Genomic DNA, 12,538 nt, shown 5'->3' on the forward strand with positions numbered 1-12,538 from the left:
TTCAGAGCTGCAGCTTCTTCGAAGACCTTGCATATCAAATATCTTGTCTCTCTTCTGAGTCTTCAACCTATTCCTGTCATCTGGCTTTTTTCCCTTAGGATACAACTGTGCTTAAATTACTCTCATTTTCAGAAAGGAAAGAAAAATAACTTCTTAATCCTGTATCTTCCTGTAGTTAACTGCTTCTTGTATCCTTCTTTTAATAGTCAGACCTCTTAAAAGAATAGGCTGCAATCATTCCTGATTTACCTTCTCCAGTGAAAGCAACCACCCTCCAGTTTGCAGTTCTACCTCTCCAGCCACCTCCTCATTGCTACATCAGTGGATTATTCCTTGGTGCTTATCTTACTTAATCTTTGTCCTCAGAACTCTGAACTCTCATGGGGTTTTTTATTTGTTTTGTTTTTGCTGTGTCTACCATTCCTCCCCTCTCTCTCTCATCCTTTATGGAATCTTCCTCCTCTGCCTATGCATCAAATACTGGTATTCTCCAAGTTTCTGCCTTCACCTCCTCCTCTTCCCAGAATGTCTTCCTGGCCAGCCTCGCCTCCCCTATGGCTTTACCTGCAGCAGACATTGAGGTTAGACAGATCTGTCTTCAAATACTTTTCTCTGATACTTGTGTGACTTAGGGCATGTTACTTAACATCTGTGAGCTTTGCTTTCTTTATCTGCAAAACAGGGATGATGACAGCCACCAATTTCATAGAATTGTTGGGAGAGTTGGATCTGGGTAATGTGTGTAAAACACTCATCTGTAGAATGGGCATAACAATAGTACCAACCTCACTGGGTCATGGGGAGAGTTAATTAAATTAATACACGAAATGCACTTTCCAAGTGCCTGACGCATGATTGGTAGCCAACGTTGGCCATTCTGACTTGTTGTTGTTAATGGCCCGTAGGTGATGGTTAGTATGAATTATCCCAAGCTCCAGAACTTAATACTCCACTGCCTCCTGGACATCCACGTTTATCCAGACACAGGCATCTTAAACTAACGTGTTCAAAACTGAACCTTTCCTCTTCCTCAAACCTTCTCCTCCAGCATTCCTCCTGCCGTAGTAGTTCCCATACCTGGCTGCACCTTGGAATCACCCAGTAATCTTTACAAAATCCTGATACTGACTCAGTTGGTCTTTGGTGAGACCTGTGTGGCAGGAGTTTAAAAAGCTCCCCAGGTGATTCTAATGTGCAGCCAAGTTTGGGAACCACTGCCTGCCATTCAGAACCATTAATGTAGATTGCTTTACCGTTTGTTTCCAATGCACCATCCCAACAACTGCTACCTTAGTTGAAGTCCTTATCACTTCCTTTATGGAATACTGCATCAGCCTCTCTACTGGTCTCCTTGCCGTGAGTCTGTCTCACCTCTAGTCTTTTCTTTTGACTACTTAGGATGTGATCTTTTGAGAACATAAGTCTGCTTGGCTAACTCCTTATTCCTTGCAGTTCAGCCCAGGTGCCACCTGCCTCCTTGAAGGAACCTGTCCTGACCTGTAGGCTAGCTCCTTGAACATATCTATTGCAGTGCATATATGTTGTCTTAGAGTTGTTTACCTGTCTGTCTTCCTGGATGTGACTACTGTATCCTGTTTATCTTTGTATAGTCAGGCCCTCATGTAGTGCCTCACATCTAGTACATACTTGATAAATACATGTTGTATGAATTAACATACATCCCCTACAGGAGGAAATTAGTGTTACCTGCCTGTGATCCATGGAGAGCCATGCCAGGGGGCACAGACTTTCTGTAAAGGGCAAGATGGTAAATGTTTAGCTTCGTGGGGCATACAGAGCAGTTCCTCAGCTCTGCCAGTGTAGTGCAACAGCAGCTACTGGAACATAAATGAATGAACGTGGCCAGATTTGACCTGAGGGAGGCCAAGCAGGCCATAGTTTGCTGACCTTTGATCTGTACCAAGGCAGAAGAGCAAAAGGAACTGGGCTTTAGTACCTTAATTCCAAGACTGGAAAAGCGTAGGGACCAATCTAGCCCAGCTGGAATATCTTATTTCTTGTGTGACTATGACCACAACAGTCTGTTCCTCAAACCCTTCAGCTACCTGTGACTTTCAGGGACATCCATCAGTCCTTTGTGACTTTTATTTATGCTTGTTTCATTTTGTTTTTGATCTGTTCCTGGGCTGGTCTCACCACCCTATCCTGAACTTCTTTTACGCATTCCTCTTAGGCACTGAAACTTTCTCTGAGAAAGAGAAAATTCACGCTGGGCATCAACTCCTACTAAAATACATTCCCAGTCTTAATGATGTAATTTTATTTTTCAAGAGTCCGTGTCCTCATCTTGAATTCTATGTCAATTTGTACCATGCAAATTAGATATTAAACTTCATGAGTTCAGCAACCTTATCTTCTAGTTAATGTTGGCATGCCATATCTTTTTCCATCCTTTTATTTTTAGCCTTTCTGTGTACTAATATTTTAAAGTGTGTCTCTTATTAGCAGCATATAGTTTTAAAAAAATCCAATCTGATAATCTTTTTAACTGGACTATTTAGTCCAATTACATTTAATGTAATTACATATGTATATACCCCCACACACATACACATATATATGTTATAGCTGTCATATTTTTGCTTTCTATTTGACCCACTTCTCTGTTTTGTTTTTTTCTCCTTTCTTGACTCCTTTTGGATTCATCAGTATATTTTATTATTCTCCTTTGATCCTCCATTAATCAGTTATAACATTTTTTACTCTCCTTTTAGTCGTTATCCTACATATTACAATATGCATTCTAGATTTGTTAGTCTAATACAAATTACTATTTTTACCATTTCACTGATAGTACTAGAACTTTAGAACATTTAAATTTCATTTGCATCCTCCCACCTTTTGGATGATAGTTTTCATGCATTTTAATTATATGGACATTTTAAGCCCCACATGACATTGTTTTTTGGGGGTTTTTTTGGTTTTTGTTTTCTTTTCTAAAGGGCAGAGTGACTTTTTATTTATTTATTTATTTATTTTTGGCTGTGTCGGGCCTTAGTTGCAGCACACGAATTCTTCATTTCGGCATGCTGGCTGTCTAGTTGTGGCACGCGGGATCAGTAGTTGTGGTGCGTGGGCTTAGTTGCCCTGCGGCATGTGGGATCTTTGTTTCCCAACCAGGGATCGAACCTGCTTCCCCTGCACTGGAAGGCAGATTCTTAACCACTGGGCCACCAGGGAAGTCCCCCCACATGACATTGTAATTACTGTTTTGTACAGTTAGCATTCATTTGTATTTACTCACATATTTTACCCTTTACAGTGTTCTTCATTCCTTCTTTCATATCTGGGATTTTCGTTTCTCTTTTTAGTATTTTCTGTGCTGATAATGATCTCTCAATTTTTTGCATGTGAAAATGTCTTAATTTTGCTTTCATTTTTGAGGGATGTGTTCTTATTCAAAGAACTCTTCATAGAGTTCTTGGTTGGCAGATGTTTTCTTTTTGCACTCTGACATATCACCCATTCTCTTTATGCTTTGTTTCTGTTCAAAAGTCAGCTCTTTGTCTTGTTGCTCCTTGGAAGGTCAAGTGTCTTTCTGTCTCTGCTTTTGATTTTCCTTATTGTGTACTTTGTGCCTGCCAGACATGTGTGTGTATTATAAGAAAAGTTGTATGTGAGGGTAGAATGATTCATTCTTTATAGGATGAGCAAGGAATTTAAAGTCTATGAAAGAGTTCATGAGGTGAAAAAAGGCATGAAAGGGAACCACATTTGAAGCTCAGTAGCCACACTGTGTTGCACAGTGTAGGTCTATATGTTACTTCAAAATCTTGTCTCAGATTTCACCCTTGTCTGGGCAACGTCTGGCAATGCCATACCCACCTTTTCTCCTGCAACTCTTTTTTTTTTTTAAATTTTTTAAAAGTCTATTTTTTTTTAAAGAGCTCCTGACTTATTTATTTATTTATTTATTTATTTATTTGGCTGTGTTGGGTCTTCATTTCTATGCAAGGGCTTTCTCTAGTTGTGGCAAGCGGGGGCCACTCTTCATCGCGGTGCGCGGGCCTCTCACTGTCACGGCCTCTCTTGTTGTGGGGCACAGGCTACAGACGCGCAGGCTCAGTAGTTGTGGCTCACGGGCCCAGTTGCTCCGTGGCATGTGGGATCCTCCCAGACCAGGGCTCGAACCCGTGTCCCCTGCATTGGCAGGCAGATTCTCAACCACTGCGCCACCAGGGAAGCCCTCTCCTGCAACTCTTGAACGATTTCCTTGTTCTGGTTTTGACTGCTGTCTTCCTTCCTGGCTCCTCTTATTGTACCCCATCCTATGCCATGGGTATCCCCCTGGATTCGCCCTGGACCTCTGCTCCCCACCCCCACACTGTTCCTTGCCTTTATTTACATCCTCTCATCTCAGTTCAGCTCATCTGAAAACACACTCATGTCCCTTCCTTCTTGATCCTTTCTAAACTTAGATCTGCCTTCTCTGTTCTACCTAGTTTCAACCCTGAAACTTCAGAGTCATCCTTGACAGTTTGCTGTCCTGTATCACCCATGGTCCATAAGCTACGAAATCTTGTGGATCCTTGCTTCTTAATGAACCTCAAGTCTGTTTCTTCCATCTCTGACATACACTTAGTCCAGTGCTTCATGGTCAAGCTCTCTGAAATAATGTCCTTCCTTCTAGGTCATCCTGCAGATCATGGCTTGGCATTTGAGACCTTGCATATTTTCACTCTAACCTTCTTTCTTAGCCTTACTGTCTGCCATTCCACCTCAAGTTCTGTACTACCTAAATGAGTTGGCCAACTTGTCTCCCAAACATGTCATTCACATCTATTTGGCATCTACAGAAATTCTATCTATATGTGTGCGTGCACGCACGCACACACACACACACACACGACAATCAGGAAATAGATAACACTCGTCTGCCTTTTCTGTAAAGATTTTTTTCCAATCTAAGAGACTCCTTTCCTCTGGGCTCCTGCAGCATTTATTTACTGTATTATTTTAGTGTAGTTTCATGTGTGATTCTTGCTGTGCAACCACATGTTAGCATTTTGAACACTTGGATTGTCAGCACTCTGACTTGTATTTCTGCACATAGTTGGAAATCAAATGATTGTTAGTTGATCATTGCAAAAGTCCTCCCTTGATCTAAACATTAGCCTTTATATTTTTGTTTTGAAATGTATATATTGAGGTCAGATGTCTTTTATTTGAAACATTCTGTTATTCATGAGAAAAAAATGCCTGTTTTCTAAGATGGAAACTTTAACCTGATAATGTAATATGATGCAGTCCCGTAATTGCAGGGAGAGATGTTATCCGAGAGAGACAGAAGTAAACGTTTCTGTGGATTTTCCTTTAGGTTGACACCGTCAGAATTGTTCACATTCATTCTGTCATCATCTTGCGACGTTCTGATAAGAGGAAGGATCGCGTGGAAATTTCTCCAGAGCAGCTGTCTGCAGCCTCGACAGAGGCAGAGATATCCTTACTGGTCGATAAGAAGCTTTTATGTGCTTTGAGGCTTCCAGGTTCCTCTGTTTGCTGCTTAAGCAGATTTCACAGCTTTTCTTCCTAGTGACTCTTTCCCAGTTTTCATATTTACCCCTTAGATCCAGTTGCTTGGTTAATCAGAATTTCTCTCCATTTCTCTTTTTGAGTGGCTTTTATTGGAAGAACTGGACATTTCTAACATTTCTGCTCTTAAATGCCAAAAGATCCCAGGGTCCAATACTATGACAGTGAACTCTCTGGGGAGTCCCTATCTCCTTCCTCTCCACTCCCCTCTGCCCCGTCTACCCCATCCCCCCGCCCCCACAGTTTTCGTAATATCATTTAGTTTCTAGGCCTTTCACTATCTTGGTCTCTCTCCTTTGGAGATTCTCTTTTGAGGCTGCCTCTCAAAAAAATGCAGTGCTGAGAACTGAATGCAATATTCCATGTTAAATATAACCAAAGAGCGATCATTTGGGACATTTGCTTCCTACGATATGGACTCCATACCTCAACTGTAACAAATTAAATTTGCATCAGTGGTTTTAGTAATTTATCATTCTTTCAGATTAAGTTAATCTTGTAGTCAATTAAAAAGTAACTTTTAAAAGTAGAAAACATGCATGATACAACCTTTAAAAGGTATAAAAAAGTATACAAAGTAAGTATTTCTCTCTAGCCTCTGTGCCCCAATTCCCCCACCATCCCTCCCTGGACATAACCAGGGGTATCAGGTTTTCATGTGTCCTTACGGATGAATTCTGTGCATACAGAAACATATAAGAATATTTTCTTTTTTAAAAAGTATTTAATACATATGGTAGCTATGACATTACCTAACAGTGTATCTAGAGATTTGTCCACATTAGTATATAGAGATGTCTCATTCTTATGACTACATAATACAGCCCTGGATGGCTGTGCTGTCCTCATGCAGATGTTTAGGTTATTTGCAGTCTTTTACTGACAGGGCTGCAGCAACTAACCTTGGACATTGCATTTCACAAATGTGTACGTGTATCTGTAGAATCAATTCCTAGATGTGAAATTGCTGGGGCAAAGGTTATATCGACTTGCACCTGTAGCAGTTTGACCAGTTTACCCCTCTAGCCATGTGCAAGAGTATCTGTTTCCCCACACCCTTGCAAACATTGTGTGTTATCAAAGTTTTGTTTTTGTGCTGCGAGGCCCTGGTAAATCAAAGTTTTTGGTTGTTGCCAACCTGATTGGCAAAAAATTGTATCTTCTTTGTTGCAATTTTAATTAGCATTTTTCTTGTGAGTAAATTTGATCAGCTTTTAATTTTTAGGAGTCATTTGTATTTTTCTCTGAATTATATGGTTATTTCCTTTGCCCGTCTTTCTATTGATTTGGAAATATTTTTCTTAATAATTTATAGTTTATGTTAAGAAAGTTAGCCTTTTGTGATAAGGATAGTGATTTTTGTCAGCTTTTTCACGGTATGTGTGTGTTTTTTCCCAATCAAATTGTTCTTGTTGCACTTTTATATAATCAGATATATCAATCTCTTCTTATGATGTGTACCTTTTGCATCTTTTTTTTAACTATTTTGAAATAATTATAGATTCATGGAAAGTTGCAAAAATAGTATGGGAAGGTCCCTGTACCTTCACACAGTTTCCCCCAAAGGTTACATGTTACATAACTTACGGTGCAATATGGAAACCAGGAAATTGACATTAATGTGTGTAGTTCTATGCCATTTTGTCATATGTGTAGAGATACATATATAAAAAACCACCACAGCAGTCAAGGTGCAGAACTGTTCCATTACCGTAAAGATCTGCCTCAAGCTTCCCCTGGACAGTCACCCTCACCCTGCACACCTCAAACCATGGGAGCCATGAATCTGTTCTCTGTCTCCTCACTGTAGGTTGGATTTTCCCAATTCTCTGCACACCTGGTAATTTTAGATTGGATGCCAGCATTATGATTTTCCCCTGGGGGCTGGATATCTTTGTATTCCTAGACATATTTTTCTGAGCTTTGTTCTGGGATGCTGTTAGATTACCGGGGACGGTTAGATCCTATTGATACTTGTTTGAAGATTTGCTGCATGGGACCAGAGCAGCTTTCAGTGTAGGAGTCATTTTTTCCCCACACTACTGAGGCGAGAGCCTTCTGAGCCCCCTGCCCGAGGCCGCCTGGAATTACGAGGTTTGCATTGTGGCTGGTGGGGACGGCCCCCAGCCCCTGTCCTGCTCGAGCGCTGGGCAAGGTCACCTTCCATCCTTTCGGGCGGTCCTTTCCCTCGCCTTAGCTGAAGAAGTGGGCTTAGGGAAGTTAAGTAACTTCTCTTGGCATTTGAAATTAAAAAAAAATTATTTTAAAAGTTTTTTTTTGTTGTTGTTGGCCATGCCGCGCAGCATATAGGGTCATAGTTCCCCAACCAGGGGTGGAACCTGTGCCTCCTGCCGTGGAAGCATGGAGTCCTAACCACTGAACCGCCAGGGAAGTCCCTAAAAAGTATTCTTACACTTAGCTGTATAGAAAGGACTATTGGGTTTCAATGTAAGTAATTCACAGGAAAATGAACCAGCACTTTACAGTGAGTAGCAACAGAAGGGGACAGCTTCTTATCTCCAACCGAGTTCTTATCTCAAGTCAGAGCCTCAGACAGTTATGGTAAATTTTTATTTCCAGAACAAAGGAGGAAAATGTTCTTTTGGGGGATATTTCTAGACAAATGGGGAGACTAAACTGGGGGTCTTTGTTCATTTGGTCTCTGAAACCACCCTACTTGCTATTGTTGACACTGGCAGCCTGCCACAGAGAAATGAAATGAATTTTTAAAATTTTGTACTTTTTCAGGAATGAGGGTAGGTTGGGCTAGAGAGAGGACAGAAGATTACTCAAGTTAATGATGTGACATCCAAAGATTTAGAAGCTTCTTTTTAGATAGCACAGTGGTAAGTATTTGAGTGACCAAATATTAGCTAAATTGGATTAAGAGCATATAACTATATACAATAATGGAAACCAAATGGATTCTATTTAAAAAAAAGAAATACCTTTGGCTTTAGAAGGGAAGTCTGGGAAATTCTGGGCATTGACCTTTTTTCATTCTTTTGTTGACATTAAATTGTGATAGGTTTATTTTAAACTTCAGGTTGCTTTCTGAGCCTTTATTAGCATCACAAATTGTGTTCCCACAAGTTGAAAATACCTTGACAGACACACAGGTTGGCTGAACTAACTGGTCGCCCCATGAGAGTTGTGGGCTGGTATCATTCCCATCCCCATATAACTGTTTGGCCTTCACATGTCGGTAAGTATTATGGGATTGCAATGTTTTTTGTTCTTAGAAGTGAGTATCATTTTTCCTTCTCCATTACATGGGCTATGGTTATTTTAAATCAAAATTTAAGTATCCTTAAGCAAATGTCCTTATTTTTATTTTGCTGTTTTAAAAGTACTGATTTATGTCATATTGATTGTTTTCAATAGAGATAAAATTTTGGCACTCCATTTTGACACTATTCAGGAAATCAAGACTAAACCCTGACAATTGGCTGGTATCCAAAATAATAATAATAATAATAATAATAATAAATAAACTATAACTGAAAATTGCCGATTGTGACTATCACTGTCTAGTACACCACCATTTGGAAGAATCAAAGGTGTGAAGGGTGAAATTTATAAAACTGATGTTTACAATCTCTGTTTGATACATATATCATCCTAGCTCTTGGGGCTGTCAACCTACCTCCTCAGCCCTCTAATCAGTATAATGTAACAAAATTGTTTTCTCTCTCTCTCTTTTTTTGTTTTTTGTTTTTTTTTGGCTGCGTTGGGTCTCCGTTGCTGCACGCGGGCTTTCTCTAGTTGCGGCGAGCGGGGGCTGCTCTTCGTTGCGGTGTGCGGGCTTCTCATTGCGGTGGCTTCTCTCGTTGCGGAGCACGGGCTCTAGGTGCGCGGGCTTCAGTAGTTGAGGCTTGTGGGCTCAGTACTTGAGGCTCGTGGGCTCAGTACTTGTGGCTCATGGGCTCTAGAGCGCAGGCTCAGTTGTTGTGGTGCACAGGCTTAGTTGCTCCGTGGCATGTGGGATCTTCCCAGACAAGGGCTGGAACCCGTGTCCCCTGCATTGGCAGGCAGATTCCTAACAATTGCGCCACCAGGGAAGCCCTGTTTTCTTTCTCTTTCTCTTTACCCTTTTTCTCTAATCATGGTCACTTTTTGTCTCTATCTGAGTCTTTTGAAAGAATTAGAATAACTTTACTTGCGGAAATGAATGTTTCCTCGTCTAACCCGTGACTTAGAGACCTTCCCCCTCATGGCAGTGAGGAGGAAACAGAGGCTCCTATGGGTTGAGTAAGTGGCAGTGCTGAGGTCTGAACCATATCTGTCTCCCAAGTCTGTAGCGTTTGATACTGCATCCACTCTCTACTTCTTGAAACACTTCCCAAATAATCATGAGGAGTGTGTGGCTCCTAAGAAACTAAGCTGAGGTTCGAGCTGAAATACTTTGTGCAAAACCAGTCAGCTAATAAGTGGCAGAGTCAGTACCTCAGCAGAGGTTTCTGTGAATCAGAGGCCTTGGCATTCTCCAGCGTCTGCTTTGTCTGGTCAAGTGGGAACGCTATTTATGAAAACAGGAAATGGAGGAGGAAGCATAGGTTTGGTGGTGGGGAAAAGATATATAGTTGAGTTATGTCATACCCATGCAACGAGCTTACCCAAATTTTACCTATAGGACGTGGCTTGCAAAAGAAAAAGGGAAGCAATTTAAAAAGCACAGGCTATTTTGTAAATCGCATGTGACTTGGCACTGTTTTTCAGTTACTCTTACATTAACTTTCCTGTCCTTGTAAGTGCATAGTACAAGGAGACATGCACCTGTAGTTATGTTCCTAATTATAAGATCTGCTTGATCCTTTTATAAGAAGGGAAGCACTGCTACGGTGATGTCATAGTGAGTTAATTTATTACCAAAGTTGGTGGGTCAGATCAACCTCCCATGACAAATATAGGCTGTAGTTTTAATTAAGCAGTTTTCTATAACCAGTCATTTTTAAAAATTACATTTTCCCAAACATTCTCTTCTAGAAGTTATAAGTCAATACTCCTTAGAATCATTACAAACAAAATTTTTTGATATTACAATACATTTCTATGCCCTTCTTTAGCAAACTGACTTAGATGGAAGCTCTGTTAGGACAAGGGATAGAATAAGTGAAGGCTGAACCAAAATTTTATTGTAATGTGATGGCTATCTCAGGGCTCGTATTCTAAAAACACTTGTATATATAGTCTCTCATTCTTTTAAAATCCTTTATTACGAACTGGGGTCTGTGGTTTCTGTTTCAGGAAAATTTTGAGTCGAGAGTAAATGAAAGAATATGGTGCTCAGACTGTTCTACTTTTACACCAGGAAATGGGAGGTGTGATTCTGTTGTCCCTTCAGACTGTCCAATGCTGAAAGAAAAATTGGATGGCACAGTTGCAGGAAGGTCTCTTGGATGGTCCTCATTTAGACTAAAGTGTATCTTTTGGATTTGGCATTTAGGAGGTAACTTAGAAGTAATTAAGTTACCTCAGGGAAAAATGTAAATCAGGGTAAGGGGCATAGGGTTTATATTTTAAGTAACGTGATTAGGCCTCATGGAGAAGGTAACAGTTGAGCAAAAACCTGAAGGAAGTAAGAGTTGGCCGTGCAAATATCTTGCAGAAGAGCGTCCCAGGCGGAGAGGAATAGCCAGTGCAAAGGCCCTGAGGAGGAGCATGCCTGGAATATTTGAGGAAAAGCAGGAGAGCCAGTGTGGCTTTGGGAGTAGCAGATTTTGTGGAGGAAATCAAGTGTGTGCTTTTGGACATGTTGAGTTTCAAATGTCTGGTAGGCAAGTGATGCTCACCTAGCCTGGCTTTGGTCTGTGACCAATTCGATAAGGAGCCTACAACAAACATAAATCCTCTATGTTGGGAGTTCCCTGGTGGCCTAGTGGTTAGGATTCTGGGCTTTCACTGCTGTGGCCCGGGTTCAATCCCTAGTCAGGGAACTGAGATCCTGCAATCAGCTTGGCATGGCCAAAAAAAAAAAAAAAAAAAAAAAAAAAAAAGAAATCATCTATGTCAACTTAGCATATTGTTTAGTTCAGCTTACATTTTCCTTAAGACTTTGTCAATAAAGGAAGCAGAGATTAATTTCCGTTCCAGCTCAAGCTCTTGTCTCCTTGTGAACAGGTAACAAATAGTTCATGGACCTACTGCCCTGAGGAGCACAGTATTAAGACAACCAAGTCTCAGTGTCAGGTACACAATTGGATATATGATTCGGCAGTTTGGGTAGAAGACTGGAACTAGAGTTGATTGAGTAGGAGTTGGGAGTGGCCAGTATGGAGATGAGATTTGAAGCCGTGGAACTAAATGAACTCCCCCAGGGAGTAAGTGTAGATGGAGAAGAGAAAATGGCTGAAGACTGAGCCCTGGGCATGCCATATTTTGAGGATGGAAAGACGGGAAGGATCCAGCAAGAGACTGGAAAAGAACAGCCAGGAAGTTAAGAGGACAGAGATGAGAAGAGTGGGAATGTGAGGCCAAGTGAAGATAGTGTTTCAAGGAGGGAGCAATCGGGTAAATTGAGAACCAAAAATGCATCATTGGTGATCTTGACAGAAGCACTTTGGGTGGCACAGTATGGATACTAATCCATTTCAGATTCAGCAATTCATCAACAATGGCTGTGGATGGAACGAAATGTAATGAATTATTATTAAGTACCTCTGATGTGCTAGGCGTTGTGCTAAAAGCATCTTGCAACTTTTAAAATACAAAACCCTGAAAAAGTACGGATGATGTTTATCCTTATTTAACTGATGAGGAAATAGGCTTAGAGGTATTAAAAATTTTACCAAGGTCATATAGCAGGTACAGAGGTCATTCAAACAGTGCTGTTTATTTTCACCAACTGTTTCAGCCAGTATTTTTCTCATATTCTTTGCTGGGTACTGTTGGGCCTTACTCTTTACTTAGAAATATATTGGGTAGAAGTCCCAATCCAGATCAATGCAAAGTATGTTTAAGAACATATAGAACAAGCTAACTGGGC

The 12,538-nt window shown here is 40.7% G+C and overlaps 1 protein-coding gene across 5 annotated transcripts in view; it reads left to right on the top strand.

Moving 5' to 3' along the window:
• The window catches only part of BRCC3 (BRCA1/BRCA2-containing complex subunit 3), a 70,613-nt gene that overhangs the window by 2,565 nt on the left and 55,510 nt on the right, over positions 1 to 12,538 (top strand). For all 5 annotated transcript variants that reach the window (XM_082447884.1, XM_082447885.1, XM_082447886.1 and 2 more), the window contains 2 exons: positions 5,339 to 5,458; positions 8,671 to 8,758. In XM_082447884.1, the coding sequence (XP_082304010.1) occupies positions 5,339 to 5,458; positions 8,671 to 8,758 (208 nt within the window). The remainder of the gene's footprint in view (positions 1 to 5,338; positions 5,459 to 8,670; positions 8,759 to 12,538) is intronic.

The sequence above is a fragment of the Balaenoptera physalus genome (assembly GCF_965194825.1).
Source record: "Balaenoptera physalus genome assembly, chromosome: X".
NCBI classification, from domain to species: domain Eukaryota; kingdom Metazoa; phylum Chordata; class Mammalia; order Artiodactyla; family Balaenopteridae; genus Balaenoptera; species Balaenoptera physalus.